At 52.8% G+C, this 19,178-nt stretch overlaps 2 protein-coding genes across 2 annotated transcripts; one reads left to right on the forward strand and one right to left on the reverse strand.

Annotated features, from left to right (window-relative positions):
• Nucleotides 1–2,487: 2,487 nt before the first annotated feature.
• On the forward strand, nt 2,488–12,394 carry LOC103761133 (myogenesis-regulating glycosidase). Its single transcript, XM_018077275.2, has 2 exons — nt 2,488–2,624; nt 7,015–12,394. Exon 2 carries the CDS (start codon nt 7,139–7,141, stop codon nt 9,173–9,175), a length of 2,037 nt encoding a protein of 678 aa, XP_017932764.1. The 5' UTR covers nt 2,488–2,624; nt 7,015–7,138; the 3' UTR covers nt 9,176–12,394.
• A 1,560-nt stretch (nt 12,395–13,954) lies between these two features.
• On the reverse strand, nt 13,955–18,555 carry LOC103761146 (myogenesis-regulating glycosidase). The gene is made up of 2 exons (XM_018077335.2): nt 15,726–18,555; nt 13,955–14,781 (listed from the first exon to the last, which is right to left on the reverse strand). Exon 1 carries the CDS (start codon nt 18,422–18,424, stop codon nt 16,334–16,336), a length of 2,091 nt encoding a protein of 696 aa, XP_017932824.2. The 5' UTR covers nt 18,425–18,555; the 3' UTR covers nt 13,955–14,781; nt 15,726–16,333.
• Nucleotides 18,556–19,178: the final 623 nt, after the last annotated feature.

Consider the following 19,178-nt stretch of genomic DNA (forward strand, 5'->3'; position numbering starts at 1 on the left):
CAGGCTGCCGATGGCTCGGGAAGGCCCGCGGGGACCGGAGTGAAGGTGGAGAGCTTCGCCCTGACCTTAGGGTGCGAGCCTTTGGCATCCCGCCGTGCAGGGACCGCTCGAGTTCTGTCATGGGTGGGAGTCTGCCCGCCCGGAGGAGATGAACGGAGCTGGGAGACACGTCCCCAGCTCCAGTCGCCAGATGCAGCTTCAACTTTTGCCGCTGGGTAGAGGCTTGGTAGTGAAAACTTTGCAGATGGGTGTACGCAGCGAATTGTGCCATTTGCCGGGTTGGGTTTGGAGTGGTTTTTGGGACAGCTCCACCATCACTGGCCGTGGCAAGGAGCAGCCAAAGAGTGTTGGAAAGCACAAATGCTACTCCCTCTTTCCCCCTCCCTTACCGCCTTGGGATACTCATGATGCACAGCCAGGTGGACAGTGAGGTTTGGGAGTTTGTGTCTGTATGACTGGATCTGCACATGGAGCATGCAAGGGAACCCTTAAAGGGAATGACGACTGCATTTGGCCCGAGGTTGTCCCGTCTCATTGACTGTTGGATACAGATGCAAATTTAGGGACCTGAGTTGCCAGCCCAGCTCCATTAGCCATCCACAGCTCTCTGGAACTGCCCAGTGCCTGGAGTTTCATGGTGACTCAATGGCTGGAAAATCGCCGTGCCGTGCCAGAGGGATGTGCTTATGTTTCCATTTCTCTCCCATATCGTGTTGTAGCGCTTGGGTGTTGGGGTGAGCTCAGGTTTCAGCCTGCTTCAGCATCTGGAATGCTGAGTGCTCCCAAAGTGCTGAATCAGCTCTTTTAAGAATCTGGGGGGGGGGCAAAACAGGGCACTGGGTCCTGCTGTGGGGTGGTTTGTCTTGGAGGAGGGAGATGAGTAGGAAATGAGAATAACACCCGCTTTGGGGAGAGGCTGTTGGAGTGATGAGGTGTTTGATGGCACACATCGTATACCAGATGGAATTGGGCTGAGGGACCAACAGACAGCGGCAAAGACACCGAAATCTTGATGGCTGTGGATCTTATACGGTACACGTGACAAATGAAATAAGCTAACAGTAAACTGATGCCTCGTGTGGAGGTTTCAATGCCTGGCTGCTGGGCCACCTCCTTACCTGGTGCTGCTCCTTGGTGGGAGTGATGAAATTATGGTAGTTATCACTCTCCTTTATTTGGGGGGAGTGATTTATATCATCCTGGCATGCAGGCAGGTGGAGCCTCTTGCATTTGGTGTTTTGCTTTTGCTGCTGTTGGGCACAAGAGCTGATGGCCCCTTAGGTGCCAAGAAGCTGGCTCTTGGGCTCTGGGGCTACCCCATGGACTGCAATTTTGGAGCCAGGCTGCCTCCAGCTCCCCCAGGGCCTGTAGGACTTCTCCAAGGTGGACAGAGAGATGTCCTTGAAGGGAGAGCCCTGGAACTTTCTCTCCCTTATGTCCAATGCACTTTGATACAAGTGGACCAGGACACCTCACTTTGTTTTAAAGTCTCCCCCAATCTTTGAGGTTCAGATAAATTCAGGTGCCATGATGTGCCTCCAGGCAGGGGAAAGCAAGAGCCTCTGGTCATGGTTTAGTCATGAGACGTCAGCACCATAAGAGGTGTGCACGGTGCAAGTGAAAAACCAGCTTATTAAACTTCATCTTGCTAATTAACACAGAGTGAAGAACAAAGAAAGACAATGCTGTAAAGGGGGAATTACCAGGGGTGTTAAATATTAAGTCGTCTACTGCCAGAATTGGCTCCCAGTGGCTATTTTGTATTCATGTTCAGACGCTGGATGAGGTGTCTAAATGGATTTGGAGCATCACTTGACACTGGAAGCTTTAAAGGACAAAACTGGGTTGTAAAGTCACGATTCCTACAGTATAGGTGAAAGTATTTAAGGCTGGGCAGAGCTAATGCCACAGCTTCAAATCTCCTGCCTCCTCTTACAGATGGAGTAAGGTCCTGGCAGCATGTCTGCACTTTGCAGATGAGCTCTGTATTGACGTGGCCCCCTTGGATTCGGGGTTTATCCTCTGGGTGCCCAGTGCTGTTTAATCCTGGCTTACAAACCAGCCGGCAGCAGTGGGACTGCTTGTTTCTTATGGCTCGAGGCTTAAATCGCAGGAATTTGGCGGGTGGCGCGGGGGGGGAAGAAAACCTACCCCAAACCGTGTGTTGGGTTGTTTTTTGTTTTGTTTTGTTTTTTATTTTGCTTTCTGATTCTGGAGCTCCTGTGAGTGCAGGAGGGAATGAGCTTTCGCCGTCCCTTCTCGCCCGCCTGGCAGGGAGGGGAGATGCCAGCCCGGATCCCGGGACTCCGGGAGTGTGTGCCCGTGTGCCCCGGCAGTGCCTGCGGCAGCTCCCCTTGGCCGGGCGCCGCTTCCCTGGCACACCCTAGGCAGAGGGTCTGGCTGCATCCGGCATCCGTCGTGCCTGAAGAGAACACGCCGGCTGACGTGCGGTCCCTCTTCTGCTACGTGGACGCGGAGCAGCGGTCGGGAGCCCCCAGACGCGATGGAGAGGACGAAGCTGCCGGGGAGGCGGAGGTGTAGCTGTGCTCGGGTTTTATGTGCTTAAAAAGGCATCTGTGATGAAGCCGGGCGGCAGGCAGGGATCCCCGGGAAGCAGTGGATAGGTAAGTACCCGGGGCACCGTGCCCCCGGCGGGATGAGCTGCCCCCTGGCTGGGCCTGTCCGTGTCCAGCAGTCGAGTGCTGTGGGGAATTTGCAACAGCCCCAGCAGCGAGGGTCTGTCACTTTGCAGGAGGGGCAGGCAACCCCCTCCCCGCAGCCTCTCCCTGAGCCCCTCAGACCAGGCAGGCTGTCGATCCCTGCTCTGACCACAGCGCGGACGGTGAAGGTGAGGGTCCCCCTCGCTATCCCTGCTAGGGCAGAGTCGCTACCCTGGCTCAGGGGCCGGGGGTCTGTGCCACCCCAAGGTGGCTTAAGCATTACAGGGATAAACCCAGAGCCCTGGGGGGATCTGCTGTGGTATTTGGGAGGATCCACAGGACTCGGGAGGGAATCGGTGCCTCTGATCCATGTGGAGTCAGGGTGTGTGGGGAGCAGCCCTGTGCTCCGTGAAGGGGTTTTTACCAGGTGCCCCGACCTGTCCCACCTACAGCACCAAGCAGGTGGAACAGTGATTTCACCATATTTGACCCCACAAAGCCCTTCAGAGAACTCCAGTGCTCTGCTGCAGACCCCTCCAAGGGAAATGAAACCCTCAGGAAGGGTTTGCTTGTCCTCCATCTCAGGTGTGCAAAGTCTCTTTGTCAGGGCTGGTTCCCCACAGGGAGTTCCAGACTGGGCACGTGGAGGTGTTTTTGCTCCCACAGCTTTTTTGCAGAGAAGAAATTTCTTTTAATTTGCTATCCTGATTCCCTTCTCTTGTATGGGGTTGGGGGTGCCTCCTGCTGAAAGCTGCAGCGTTTCTGTGCTGTTTCCTTAGCTCGACTCCTGCCAACATGTTTGGGGAGGAGGCGGTAGCACCTTGCAGCGTAGGCAAGGGCTTCCTGGCATCCCGGCGTGGGAAATGGGTGTGTGTCCCCAGCACAAGCTTGGCCCCCAGCGTGGTTCAGACCTGACCCTTTCAGGGCAGTAGAGACCAGTTGTATGCTATTGACCCTCTTTAAATGAATGTCCTAATTGCAAAGTGGCTGGGGTTAGTGGTGCTGTGGGTCTCGCAGCCCGTGGTTAGCGGCGGTGTTGGTAAAAATAGAAGCGGTCAAAAAATGGATTTTTATTTTTACTCCGTAAAGTGTGTCCTGCTCAGATGTTTTGCTTTCATCTTGGGTTGAGGCAAGATGGCTCGCTGCTTCCACAGAACACAAAGAAAAAGCTTTGTTTTGAGTCAGCTGGGAAGCTCCAGCACAGCAAGCTGCAAACATGCTGTTTGACTTTGACACTCTCCCTCCCCATTTTCTTTTTCTTTTGATTGTTGTTGGTTTGCTTGGTTTGGGTGTTTTTCTTTTTTTTTGAGGAGTTAAAGGTCACCACAATGTCATCTTGGAGCAAAATAACAAGTTAGCATTCCAAAAAAAAATGTTGAAACACGCAGTTCATGAGCAGGCACCTCTGCAGGCTGCAGCTCGTGAGTGAGAGGTGGAAGGCGTCCCTGGGGAGCCTGGGAGACTTAGCTCTCACCTGGGATGGAGCCATATCTCCCACTGGAGAACATGCATTTTGTTAACAAGGCAAAAAAAAATACAGGGACTGCACGGGCACAGAGCAGGATTGGGTTTGGAGACCTTTCTATCCCATCAGTGTGCTGGGTGATGCCCAAAAACATAGTTCCAAGTGTCTTTGTTGGAGCAGTCTCCAAGCAGGCAATGTCCATCAGCCCACAGGGTTTGATCCTGGCCCAGCCATAGCAACCAGAGCAGCATTAAATCCACCAGCTCAATCACCCAGCCTTCACATCCCTCTGAGGCAGATCAGTGTCCAAGGGACACAACAGGCTGCAAAATCTTTCTTAAAATAACACATTTATTTCTCTACTGACAGCGGCAGTGATGACTCCCTCATGTATGCCATGAGCTCCAGCACATGGGGGGTAAAAGAAGGAAACAGCCTAAAAATAGAGCAGCTTGGAAGTAGTTCATAAATAATAAACCAGCCTCCTGAAAGGGAGATAAAAATCCAGAAACTCCCTAAAGCCCTGGGTGCTGCTGTCAGTTTTACATGGAATGAGGAGGTGGCAGTATCAAACATTTCTTGGACTTAAAACCCTAAGTGAGAGTTGGAAAGAAAACACCATTTTCCCCTCTTTTTTGTACAGAAAATGTGAAAACTTTAAAAAAATTACTTTCCCAAATAATTTACAAGTCCTGCTTGATGGAGGCTGCATTTTATATTTTTCCCCCCTGAGCTTTGCAGTCCCCAGCTAAGGCAGGACTGAGACAGAGGTGACAGGTATTTGCATCTCTCTCTCTCTGGCATCTCAGAAGTTCCCAGTGCTGAGAGGGAGGAAGCTTTTTTGGGCTCAGCATACCCATTTGTATTTCCAGAAGCATCCTACCACTTGCGGCTTTGCTCAGCTGTGCTGGTTTTGGCCAAGATCCTTCCGCAAACCTTCCTGCCCGCCATCCCCGGTAAAGCCCTGTGCTGCTTCTGGTTCATCCTAAAGCAAAGCAAGAGTTGGGAGAGGAGATGAAGGTTTATCCCAAACACAGCCTCTTCCCACCACCAGCTTCCACCACCACCCTGCCTTTATTGCCCAATTTTTGCTGGGCTCAGCTGGCCTTGCATCACATGTGCTGGTGGGTGAGAGTCCCACTGCCCTCCTGGGGGCAGGATCCATCGCTGAGTGACACAGTTGGAATGGCTGGAGCTGTCCCCATCCTGTGGGGAGTGAGGGCTCCGTGGGAGTTGGCCATGGGACAAGTCATTTAACTAAACCTATCGCCTGTTCAGGCTAATCGCTTCCTAATGCCTCCATAATCCCATTTAAAGCAACTGGCAGTCTAGAAAGTTACTCGCTCCCAGGGGAAGGTTAAAATGACCTGTCTGGCTACACAAAAAGTTCCCCCAGCTGCAAGGTCTAGTTCAATACACACTTCAAGATGATTAGAAAACACGGAATGTTTCGTTTAGCCTGTACACAGATGCTACTGTGGGTTTACACATGGGCATGCCTGTAGCAGAGCAACAGGGCTTAGGTGGTGCTCAGGACCCCTTTCTGCTTCTCTTTGCCTTTTCTGGGGAGAAAGGTCTGTTTGAGGCGCAGAGTGTTCTGGCTTGTCGCGCCTGTGGCAGGGAGAGGGTTCTGTATTTCATTTTGGATCTTTTTCTTCCCTTCTGTTAAGAAAGAAACCAACCCCTTTAGAGGGAGCCTCTGCAACCAGGTTCATCTGTGCCCCAGAAGAGGGCTTTTGCCCTCTGATTTTCCCGCAGCTGGCAGGTTTCCAGCCCCAAAGCCTGGGGAGGAGGCAGTGTGCCGTGTTTGCTGGCACCGGGCAGGTACCAGCCAGCTGGTCTGCAGCTCTGCAGCTCCTTCCCCCTGCCCCTGCTCCTCCTGCAGCTGTGTTTGCTTCTCACTCTCCCGTGTCCTTACTTTACTTTTTCCCCTGGATCCCGGGCGTTATGCTTGGCGGAGCCCAGCCAGACCATGGCCAAGGAAAAGCCATTAGGCTCTTGGCACAGTCCGCTTCCCCGGGGCCACGCAGGGGAGAGAGAGATGGAGCTGAAACACAGCCTGGAGCCTTACTGCGCAGAGGAAGAGCCTGTTGGAGGTCCTGCACTGCTCACTCCCAGCAAAGTTAGCTTTTCTCCCATGCAGAGCCCTCGTAGAGCTCTGAGCACGTGGCAGAGCCAGCTGCTCTCCTCTGGCTGGGGGCTGCTGGTGTGGTACCTTCCACAGCCACGCTTTGCTGCTTACTGCACCCCCTACATGCTCCCCAAAACCAGCCATGAGCAACTGGTACCCCAGCCCTGTTTGGCTCTCTGGGAGCTGTGGAGAAGCATGGATTTTCCCACCTTCACTGCAAAGCATCACCCAGCTGGAGCAGCTGGGACATGCTGGGGACATGCTGGGGACAGGAAGTGGATGGTGCTGCAGATGAGTTGAATTAAATCTGCCAGGGAGGCAATTTGATTAAAATTAGGAGAGGCTGCCTGGAATTCATTACGTGGTGTCTTTCATGGCTCTTAGTTATCCCTGTCTCTTAAAGACACTGTCAGTGGGCTGATCTGGCTCCTGTTCAGCTTCCTTCTACTCCCTCCCAGCCTCCACTCCTGCCTCACTGAAAGGCTCCCAACAAGAAAAGAACATTAATTATGGCAATGATTTGGTCCTTGTTGCCCTGGGGTTGTTCTCGGCGTGGGGCCCAGGCTGTTTTCCACATGTGTTGTCTTGCCTTGGGTAATTGGAGATGGTGTCTGGTACTCGGCGTACAGCACCTGGCACGTCACAGTTGGGCAATAGGGGGCTGGGGGAGCTGCTAAGACTGAGAGAGCAAATGGATGACATGCTGTCCCTTGATTCAGAGGGTTTTCTGACACTATTTATATCCCCTTCTTTTGCAGAGATGAGTGTTCTGGGAGTCTGTGGAAGTGGGAACTCTCCTAACAGTCCCTTTCTCCTCTGCTGAGAGACCCTGACTTGCTTCCTTCCCACTCCTCTGCAAAGGGCTGTAGAGAAAACAGCACCATGTACACCTTCCTGCCCGAGAACTTTACACCTGTGAAGCAGAAGCCCTCCAAGGAGCTGAGGCCCATGCTCGGGGCCATCTTGCTGGGCCTCATGCTGTTCATCGCCGCGGTGGTGGCCTGGTGCTACTACACGGTGTCCCTGCGGAAGGCGGAGCGGCTCAAGACGGAGCTGATGGACCTGCGGGCGGACGGCTTCGTCATCAGGAACCAGCACGGGGAGGTGGTGTTCCGGCTGGCCTTCCGCTCGGGCAGCCTGGACCTGGAGTCGTGCTCCAAGGAGGGCGAGATCCTGAGCTGCACGCGGTCGAGCCGGGGGCCGCTCAACTTCTTCATCCAGACGGTGAAGCCCAAGGACACGGTGATGTGCTACCGCGTGCGCTGGGAGGAGCTGGCGGCCGGCCCGGCGGTGGAGCACACCATGTTCTGGGAGGATGCCCACTGGTACGGGGGCTCGGAGATGAGCACCCAGCACTGGCCCATCCGCCTGGCCGGCTACCAGGAGCCCGTGCCCTACGTGACCAGTGACGTCTACTCCTTCCGCGACAGCTTTGGCGGCATCCTGGAGCGCTACTGGCTCTCCTCCAAGGCGGCGGCCATCAAGATCAACGACTCCGTGCCCTTCCACCTGGGCTTCAATGCCACTGAGCGCGCCCTCTTCTTCCAGGCCCGCTACAAGGACTCGCCCTACAAGCCCCTGCCGGGGCAGCCGCCCTTCCCCGAGCTCAGCTACCGTGTCTGCGTGGGCTCGGACATCACCTCCATCCACAAGTACATGGTGCGCAGGTACTTCAACAAGCCCTCCAAGATCCCTGCTGAGAACGCCTTCCGATACCCCATCTGGTCCACCTGGGCACTCTACAAGAACGACATCGACCAGGATAAACTCTTGCGATTTGCCGAAAAGATCAAGAAGTACCGTTTTAATTGCAGCCACATAGAGATCGATGACATGTACACCAAAGCCTATGGGGACTTTGATTTTGACCCTGTCAAGTTCCCCAACGTGACGGAGACGTTTGCAAAGCTGAGGGAAGATGGGTTTAAGATCACTCTGTGGACTCACCCTTTCATAAACTACAATTCCTCCAATTTTGGTGTGGGGATTGAGCGTCAGCTGTTCATCAAGGAGCCGTCAGGGCGGCTGCCAGCCATGGTGGAGTGGTGGAATGGCATTGGGGCCATCCTGGACTTCACCAACCCAGCAGCCCGCGACTGGTTCCAGAGCCACCTGCGCCAGCTCCGACACAAGTACGGCATCTCGTCCTTCAAGTTTGATGCGGGTGAGACCAGCTACCTGCCCAAGCAGTTCAGCACCTTCCGGCCGCTCTCAGACCCCAGCATCTGGTCCCGGCGCTACACAGAGATGGCCATCCCCTTCTACGAGCTGGCCGAGGTGCGGGTGGGCTACCAGTCCCAGAACATCTCCTGCTTCTTCCGCATCATCGACCGGGACTCCGTCTGGGGCTACGAGCTCGGCCTCAAGTCCCTCATCCCCACGGTGCTCACCATCAGCATGCTGGGGTACCCCTTCATATCTGCCGACATGATCGGAGGGAATTTTTTCCCCAATAAGACAAATGGGGCAGTGGAGATCCCCGACCGGGAGCTGTACGTGCGGTGGCTGGAGCTGTCGGCCTTCATGCCCTCCATGCAGTTCTCCATCCCACCCTGGCTCTACGACAAGGAGGTGGTGGAGATCGCCCAGAAGTTCACGGAGCTCCACGAGTCGCTGGTGGCCCCGCTGCTGCTGGAGCTGGCCGGGGAGGTCACCGACACGGGCGACCCCATCATCCGTCCCATCTGGTGGATCTCGCCCCGCGACGAGGCCACTCACAGGATCGACTCCCAGTTCCTCATTGGGGACACCCTCATGGTGGCACCTGTCCTGGAGATGGGCAAGCAGGAGCGGGATGTCTACCTGCCGGCGGGCAAGTGGCGCAGCTACAAGGGGGAGCTGTTTGAGAAGACCCCAGTGCTGCTCACTGACTATCCCGTTGACCTGGACGAAGTTGCCTATTTCCTCTGGGTGTCCTAACAGGCTTCTTCCCCAGCTTTTGAATAACCATGCCTTACCTAGGACTTTCTAACAGATAATAATTCTAATTGCACATTTCATTTGAGACTGGGGTGGAGGAGGGGAATTATATAGACTTCACTGTTCTTGGGGATAATTTTTTTGTTTATTTGGGGATTGATCTTGTTTTTTTTAATTTGGGTCAGTTGGGAAACTCTGATTGGATAACAGTAGGCAGCAAATTTCTCTGTACAGATCAATAAGAAGTTGTCAGTCTGTCTGCAGACACTTATTAAACCCAATACCTTTTCAGTTCCCAAGGATTTCAGGATGTGGAGGTTGGTTAGTGCCAGTGGTAGCGTTTCTAGTTCTGTGGGAGCACCTGGCAGTGGGTATGAGGGTGTGTAGTGTGAGAGGGTTGCTGCAGCACAGCCTGCCATAAGTTTTAAATTATGGCAAATATATTCAAAAGGATATTTTTAAAAACAGAAAGAAAAAAAAAATATATATATATATACACATATTTTTTTACCCCTTTTGTCTAGCGTGGCACTGGACTAACAGTTGCCCTGTGCTCCTGCTTTCCTGGCTACCAAGCAGACCAGTTTACTCAATGTGTTTTAATTTTATGGGCTGCTTATTGCCCGCTGGGACAGCTGCATCCCACCTCCTCGCCCATTTGACACCCTGTACAAGGCTCTTGCCTTTGTATTTTGCCCTGGGCATCAACATTGCCGTTCCTAGAGCGGCGCTGCCCATACCAGCGCGTCCCATCAGTCTTTTTTAAACATTTATGAAACCGCTTTGTTACGTGATTATCCTGCTGATGCCATCCTTTTTTTGGTTTTTAAGGACAGATGAGGTTTGTTGCTGGCAGAAGGACTGCCTGGAGCAAAGCCGCTCTCAAGCACTGAGTGTGGCGCGTCCCCAGGAACAGCCGGTTCCCGCGAGCAGCACGTGTCCGGGATTGGCGGGGAGGTTTGCTGCTACCCGACTTGCCCGTGGGTGGAAAACACCGGCTTTCTGGACTGAAGGGTCTGTGCCAGCGGGTGTTCTCACTGCGCCCACGGAAACGTTCTCATCTGAGGTGAAATTAAACCAACACCCGCCTGAGGTCGCGGTTGGAGGTGATGACTTGGGTGAGGGTTTTTCTGAGTCAGCCCTCTTCTCTCTCTGGGAGAGTCCTAAGGATCCTAAGGGTCTTCCTCAGGCAGCAGAGGTGGGATTGCTGTCAGAGGCTTCTGGAGGGGACACGGGGTGATGTGATCCTGCACCCAAAGTCCCCTGCAGCTGCAGAGATGACTCTTTCACAGATTCCCCATTTGCTTTTATACGGAAAGATACATTTATGGAGATTCGAGACAGAGCGAGCAGGATTGAAGTCTGGCAGCCTTCCTCCCTAAGGCAGGACATTCCCGGCTGTGCCCTGGTTTGGGAACGCGTGTCAGCCCCTGAATTTTTAATGAGCTTCCGCAGAAGCAATTGAACTGCAATGGCTGGGAAGGGTTGGGGCACCAGCCAAGGACAGCTCAGTATCCTTGGGGCTTCTCCTAGGATTGTATCTGGGCTGAGCATAGGTCCAGCATGAGTCTGCCACTGAGGGAGATGGTTCATGTTTTGGTTAGGGTTGAGTACCAGTGAGGATCTTTCTCAAAGTATGTCTCCTACCACTGGGCTTTACAGGAGGCAGAAAAAGAGATGCACTAAACCTGGGGGTTGTGGTGGAATCCAGGAGGAGAAATTTAGGTGTTAGGGGCAAAATCTGAATCTAGTTTTATAGTTAGGAAGGGAGGAAGTCTGGTTTGAAGGACTCTTTGGAACATCCCTTAAGATCTGAATCTGCCCTGCATAATTTGGTGTTTCAGCCTCAAAATGAGATGTAAGGGGAGCCTTATAGGTCCTTGCCCAGCTGGAGCACAAGTATGTTCCAAAGCCTGTTTCTCAGGCTTGTAATTCTGAAGCACTCAAGCTTGTTCCTCACCACCAGTACAAAGAATGATTACAGCACCAGTTACAGATTCCTTCTGGCAAGGAGTTAATTCTGGAATCTCAGCATCATTCATCAGGGCACTAGCAGGACTTGGGCCTTGCTTGGAGGGTGAGGTGAAGGTAAGGATCTCCTGGAGATGAGTGTGGCCAAAGCCTACAGGGAGGACAGGGTGTGGAGAGACTTCCAGAAATTCATAAAGGTCATGCCTTGATAGGCTCCAGCTCTTCCCTTTCAACCTGAAATACTTGTCATCCCTTGGTGTGGGAGTCATTAGGTGGAGGGGGTGTTGCTGCACAGCTCAGCTGCCAATGTAGAAGTGGGATCCTTGGCATAGGACTTCATGGGAAGGATCCCAGGAGATATTGCATGTCTTCTCTTCCCCCGTTTCTGTGCCACTCACCACATCCCTCGCTAGTAAGGAATGAGACTGTGTGAAGAGAAACACAGAGTTCCTCTTAGCATCCCTCTGCTATTAAAATGATGGGAGCAGCCAGATGAGTGCCTTCAATCTCCTTTCAGTGGTATCAGGCACTGTCAGGGAGGTCAGGGAGGAAATTCTCCATTAGACACACTGTCTTCTTTCCCCTCCCCTCAAAAGAAAGGCTTTTATTAACAAAGTTTTAGTTTTCTTTTTATTTAACTCTGTCATAATTGGGTAAGATTATACAGTACCCTTTTTTTTCTAAATGCTGTATGGCTATTCAGGATTTCAGCAGAGGAAGGATAAAGCTGCTGAGAGGATGTAAGGGCTGGTGTTGGGGATAGACTCAGCAGTGCTGCCTTAAGGTGTCTCAGGCTTCTGGGTGCCCTTTCCATCCAACTTTTTACCAAAACCACTACTTCTAACACTGTGCTGTAGCACTGCAGGACTTGAGGATCTCTTGGACCTTGTAGACCACAAGCTCTGCACAGACACCTTGAGAACTGCTGGTAGGGGGATTTCTCTGATTTACACCATGAGTCACTGGCCAAAGCAAGAATTAGCTTGTCTCAGCAATGGAAAAGCCCCAAAACAGGTTTGGGAGTTGGATTCAGCCTTTCCACATGCGATGCTCATGTGATGGAAGTTTGAAGCTTGCACTATTGTGTATCGGGTTTCCTGGGTGCTTGTGTTTGCACATGCTGTCCTATGTCAGACTGTAATGCTGATGGGTCTGTTTTTAACCACTTTTGTAATTCTTAATTGGTATGAACTGTAACATGAATCACCCTGATTGAGATAAAATTTTGGAAAACAAAAAGAAGTTTAACTATGTTTTTCTTGACCAAGTTGCTTCAGCTGGTGGTTCACGGGTATCTGGGGCTTTTTTTACCCTTATTGTCACTGAAATCACAGTTGAGATTTTGTTGTTTTAATTAAAGCTGGCAGCCTGCAGCTTTGGTGTATGTTTTAAAAGGAGGAGCTGGCAGTCACCCCACTGTTGTGTTTACTGTGGTGGCAGACAATCCCACTGGATCAAGGATTGCCCTCTCTTAGGTCCTGACAGCAAGGAAAATAGCTGTGCCTTAGGGGTGGCCTGGAAAAGACCACATCCAGGAAAACCCTGATGTTGTGTCAACCCCGGGGGTGGGGCCCATACTGTCTTGCCCGTTTTTACTGATATCCACCCAAAAAAGGCTAATCAACACTGACTCTGGGGGGTTTACTAGTCCACACTGTTCTCAGAGGACACATACTTTGGGATTGTTTGCAGGAAATGAAGAAGAGGAGCCTGCCCTCAGCTCCCCTCGGGCACTCCAGAAGGTCCTTCTGGGCCCTGGCTGTCCCCACTGCCCAGGGTTCCCTTTTCCAGATGGCACTGACAGCAAGGATGGGGATGGAGTAGATATTTGTGGCTGTGAAAGTCCCAGGAATGGAGCACGTGAAGCTCATTTAGGAGCCTGCCTTACCCCACACCATCCCCCTTTGCCCCACATAATGTTTTTCCTTCCCTTCCCATTGTTAACTGCACAAACCACAGCTGCCTTGTGCCATCAGGCATCAGTAGCCCTGGCCAACACATTCAGCATGGCTTAAGAAATGAGAGGAACTTCAGTTCACTCCTTTTGCAATAAAAGACATTTTCCCAATGCCGTTCCTTTAACTTCTTCCTTGGATGTGAGTGGCATCCATACACTTTGCTGATGATTACATGGAGGGTGAAGCTGGCCCTGCTGAAGACCTTGGCAACTTGCAGCAGTCACAGGCTTGCAGCAGATCCTCAATAATGCAGAGGTCCTCCTTGGAATCAGTGCTTTAGGTTTAGGTTTGGTTTGCATCCTCCCAAAAGCTGGTGCTGTGTGTAGAGAGGGTGTCTGAGGCTCGTCGGGGATACGGGGATGGCAAGTGGGGACAGCTCTGTGCTGCATCCCAGCTAAAATGGCAGTGCTTGAAAACACATCCACAGCTGTGTATTGCACAGGGGGGAGTGCTTATGGCAAAGTCGAAACACCACCGAGGCTAAAGCAAAAGCCCAGTTCATAACTGGATTTCAAGGAGGTGCCTATGGTGACAGCAGAGCAGTGGGTGCTGACCCATGAGATCCTAGCTGTGAGCATGTCCATGCTGCTCAAAATAACAGCTTTTATTAAAACTAAGAAAAAAACAACACGCAGGCAGACCCCAGGGCTAGGGAGGACCGTGGTAGAAGGAGAAACTGACGGCAGCAGAGACCTTTAGGGCATGTGGCCAGGCTGGCAGCTCAGGAAAAAAACAACCTCCTCAGTCTCAGCTCGTCCCGAGCCTGGTGGGAGCTGCCAGCCTGTAGATGTCTTGTGCCAGGAGAGTCATAAAAGATGGTCTGGGCTGATGCAACATCCCAGAGGCCAAGTAGAGAAAAACAGAGATTTTTATTTATTTTATTATGTTGCCAGGAGGGCTAGGTGGTTTTTATCTCAGTGATCATCAAAGATTAAGGGCAATAAACTGCCCCTGCCAAAAAATAAGCAGACTGTGGTGAGCTGTGTGCTGGGGCAGAGTCCCATGTCACCAGCACCTCCAGCAAAGAGCTCTTGCTCAGCACTGGGAGTGCAAAAAACCAATCAGGACTGCAGCTTAGCAAGGCAAACAAGATGTTCCTCTGTCAGCACACAGCCCTGGTGCTGCAGGAGGGTGTTGGGAGGTGGTTGTGGTGCCACTTGCTCACAGGATGCTTCCAGCACCCACCCCCCATGGCTCCCTGTGGCTTGGGTGGGCAGCAGGGAAAAGCACTGGGGGAAAGATTGGAAAGGGATGGGGGAGGCATTTTTGCAGCCATGGTACCAGGCATCTCATGTCATCTCCAGAGTTTGCAGAAAGTCTCAGTGGTGCCTATTTTTTCCACCCAGTCTGTGATGCAGGTGGGTGGCAGAGCTGTGTGTGCATACAGAACACACTGATTACACAGGCAGAGGTGCCATATGAGGGGGCTGGAGTCTGGCTCTCCCACCTCTCCTCAGCATCGAGGGCATCAGCTTTGCAGAAAGCTTTTTTTTTTTGGTACAGCAACAACAGCCAGAGGAATCTTGCTGGGCCCCTCCAGGACCCTCTTGTTCCTGGTTCATATGTCAGGGACTCCTTGGGGCTTCAAAGCAGCAACAGAGTAGCATTCAGAAACACTTTCTCAACCTCGGGGGAGATGCGTTCCTTGGAAACTACTATCCCGGAGTAGAAGAAAGCCTACGGTAAGGATTCAGAGATATCCTGTTAACTCTGAACACAACTGGCAGACTGATGAGCATTGCCTTCCCTTTCACATCCCTGGATTAAAGTGGGGTTGTCCCTCCCCTCAGCCACACCAGCAATAGCTTCAGCTGCTTTCAGGGGCATCTAGAAGATGTTCTGGCTCATCCAGAACATCTGGCATTGCTCTTGTGCCACTGTGCCCACGCAGAGTCCTCTCGGTACAACGGACCCCCTGATGGGTAACAGGAGTCTGAGCCAGTTTTGGGGCTGCTTCACCTGGACACCAAACCAGCCCTGGAGTGAGTGTGATGTTCTCCAGCCCCTGTTTACCTTTTGTATGGATCAGCTCTGGGACAAACCCCTAAAGAAGGGAGCTTTCTCCTGTCCTGGGGCCACACAAGAGCTTTACCTCCCAGTTACCTACAAGCAGTGTGCTGGGGTCAGCAAAGAGATCTGTCTCTCATTTTGGGAAGGCACATTGCATCCCAGAGACTCTTGGGCTCTCCCAAACTGCTCAGATGTGTCATCTTTAAGCTTTTGTTTGTTTAAAAACAGCAGGGAAGGCTGGACCAAGAGTGGAGAGCATTTCACAGACAGCCTGCCTACCACAAGCCTTCAGGAGCTGCTGGCACACCTTCACTCAGGAGAAGTCACCTGTGTGGGCAGAATACCGGCTCATGGACAGGGATCTCCATTAGCACAGGGTGGGAGAACATTTTCAATGGGGAAACTGAGGCAGCAGGGCACTCAGGCTGGTTTGTTAATTGTCTGAACTCTCTGAGGAGGCCAAGTTCTCCCCTGGGACCTGACAGATTGCACCCTTTGGCTCTAAACATGGTCCCAAAACACACATGGGAGCACTATCAAGTCTAAACCCTGACTTGGTACTATGTATTAATCTTTACTACCATGAGATTTCACCACATTTACAGGCTTACCTGAATCCACACCATGGACATGATTCTCAATAATTTATGAAAGGGGGAAAACAGTTGCCACAGCATACAGCAAGTGCTGCAGCTTTCTTCTCCTTACTCAGATAGCCATGGGAAGTGTAAACTCCTCTTCACGCCTGCATCAGTTCCCATCTGTCATGCAGGCTGCAGTTTGGGTGCCTTCCTCTTCAGGACAACCACAGACTGCTTTTTGTAAAAAAAAAGTAATTTGCTGCAGCTGCCTCCTTCACTAAGCACATGAAATTTTAAATACCTCAGGGGATCAGCTGTGCAACTGGGTAACAAAGGAGTCCATGTAATTTCCTTTATAAACAAGAAGCGTGCATGGCATTTCTTGGTGGGAAAAGATTATGAGCAGAGACTGTGTTTCTATACATTGCACTTGTCACACTGCAATAACAAAGACACTCATCCAATATATATTAATTAGTTATGGAGCACCACTTGCTCCATAAAAAACCAGAAGTCTCAATGTTTTCTTCAAATTTCATAATGAAGTGTTCCTGTGTAAAAAACTATACCAATTCACAGGTCATTAAAGCTGTTGGTTAATTAATCACTGAATCCATTGCACACTGATGAGGACCATGTTAGGACACCCAGAGGAAATAGGCAACTTCGTCCAGGTCAACGGGATAGTCAGTGAGCAGCACTGGGGTCTTCTCAAACAGCTCCCCCTTGTAGCTGCGCCACTTGCCCGCCGGCAGGTAGACATCCCGCTCCTGCTTGCCCATCTCCAGGACAGGTGCCACCATGAGGGTGTCCCCAATGAGGAACTGGGAGTCGATCCTGTGAGTGGCCTCGTCGCGGGGCGAGATCCACCAGATGGGACGGATGATGGGGTCGCCCGTGTCGGTGACCTCCCCGGCCAGCTCCAGCAGCAGCGGGGCCACCAGCGACTCGTGGAGCTCCGTGAACTTCTGGGCGATCTCCACCACCTCCTTGTCGTAGAGCCAGGGTGGGATGGAGAACTGCATGGAGGGCATGAAGGCCGACAGCTCCAGCCACCGCACGTACAGCTCCCGGTCGGGGATCTCCACTGCCCCATTTGTCTTATTGGGGAAAAAATTCCCTCCGATCATGTCGGCAGATATGAAGGGGTACCCCAGCATGCTGATGGTGAGCACCGTGGGGATGAGGGACTTGAGGCCGAGCTCGTAGCCCCAGACGGAGTCCCGGTCGATGATGCGGAAGAAGCAGGAGATGTTCTGGGACTGGTAGCCCACCCGCACCTCGGCCAGCTCGTAGAAGGGGATGGCCATCTCTGTGTAGCGCCGGGACCAGATGCTGGGGTCTGAGAGCGGCCGGAAGGTGCTGAACTGCTTGGGCAGGTAGCTGGTCTCACCCGCATCAAACTTGAAGGACGAGATGCCGTACTTGTGTCGGAGCTGGCGCAGGTGGCTCTGGAACCAGTCGCGGGCTGCTGGGTTGGTGAAGTCCAGGATGGCCCCAATGCCATTCCACCACTCCACCATGGCTGGCAGCCGCCCTGACGGCTCCTTGATGAACAGCTGACGCTCAATCCCCACACCAAAATTGGAGGAATTGTAGTTTATGAAAGGGTGAGTCCACAGAGTGATCTTAAACCCATCTTCCCTCAGCTTTGCAAACGTCTCCGTCACGTTGGGGAACTTGACAGGGTCAAAATCAAAGTCCCCATAGGCTTTGGTGTACATGTCATCGATCTCTATGTGGCTGCAATTAAAACGGTACTTCTTGATCTTTTCGGCAAATCGCAAGAGTTTATCCTGGTCGATGTCGTTCTTGTAGAGTGCCCAGGTGGACCAGATGGGGTATCGGAAGGCGTTCTCAGCAGGGATCTTGGAGGGCTTGTTGAAGTACCTGCGCACCATGTACTTGTGGATGGAGGTGATGTCCGAGCCCACGCAGACACGGTAGCTGAGCTCGGGGAAGGGCGGCTGCCCCGGCAGGGGCTTGTAGGGCGAGTCCTTGTAGCGGGCCTGGAAGAAGAGGGCGCGCTCAGTGGCATTGAAGCCCAGGTGGAAGGGCACGGAGTCGTTGATCTTGATGGCCGCCGCCTTGGAGGAGAGCCAGTAGCGCTCCAGGATGCCGCCAAAGCTGTCGCGGAAGGAGTAGACGTCACTGGTCACGTAGGGCACGGGCTCCTGGTAGCCGGCCAGGCGGATGGGCCAGTGCTGGGTGCTCATCTCCGAGCCCCCGTACCAGTGGGCATCCTCCCAGAACATGGTGTGCTCCACCGCCGGGCCGGCCGCCAGCTCCTCCCAGCGCACGCGGTAGCACATCACCGTGTCCTTGGGCTTCACCGTCTGGATGAAGAAGTTGAGCGGCCCCCGGCTCGACCGCGTGCAGCTCAGGATCTCGCCCTCCTTGGAGCACGACTCCAGGTCCAGGCTGCCCGAGCGGAAGGCCAGCCGGAACACCACCTCCCCGTGCTGGTTCCTGATGACGAAGCCGTCCGCCCGCAGGTCCATCAGCTCCGTCTTGAGCCGCTCCGCCTTCCGCAGGGACACCGTGTAGTAGCACCAGGCCACCACCACGGCGATGAACAGCATGAGGCCCAGCAAGATGGCCCCGAGCATGGGCCTCAGCTCCTTGGAGGGCTTCTGCTTCACAGGTATGACATTTTCAGGCCTTTCTTTGGCAGCACCCTTTGGAGCATTTCCATGTTTTCCCAGGCGGTGGGTAACCCGACTGTCCATGACTGCTTTGCAGAAACTTGGCTGCTGAATTCTTTCACTCCAACTGGTGGACAGGAAATCCTGGATGTTGCAGGCAGGTGTTCACAGCCTCCTTTCCAAAGCTTGGCCACTCATATCTGCAATGTTATTTCATGAAACAAAGGGCTATAAACACCAAGAAACCCAATTAAATCTTACTGAGGGCCGCAGCTCCTCTGCTCTGTCTGCAGCCCTGTGGCTCTGGCTCACTTTGCTCTCCAGTGGCAGCCTGTTCGCTGGCAGCTGGGCTGAGCTTTTTTTGGAGCAGATCTGTGCCAGGATTCCCATGACCCTCTCTTGGCTGCAACCTCACTGCATCCTGCAGAGCAAGGATGAAGGGATGAAAGTCAGACCACAGCCTGGAGGCGAGTGGGGCCAGGGGAAGTTCCTGGTACCTGAGCGTACAGGCTAGACTTCACAAGCTGATCTGTTTTTACGTTAATTATAAGCTGCTGGATTTCCCCTCCTATCCACAACTTCTCTGCTTCAGACAGAGAAATGCTGCGCTGAGGTCTCCAGCTTCACCTGCTATTCCCCACCACCCTCTGGGGATGCAGCTGGTGAGTGATGTTTTATCTCCCTGCACTTTGTTCCTTTCCTGAGCTGCATGGAGATGTGGGTTTGTGGGGATGTGTTTCTCTGGGGCAGCTGGGCAGAGCCTGCCATGCTACCTCAGAGCCATCACCCCAGGACAGCCCCTCTTACCCTGGCAGGGGCAAAAGAGAATGTTTCCCTA

Source organism: Manacus vitellinus, unplaced genomic scaffold (genome assembly GCF_001715985.3).
Source record: "Manacus vitellinus isolate BGI_N305 unplaced genomic scaffold, ASM171598v3 scaffold_36_pilon, whole genome shotgun sequence".
NCBI classification, from domain to species: Eukaryota; Metazoa; Chordata; class Aves; order Passeriformes; family Pipridae; genus Manacus; species Manacus vitellinus.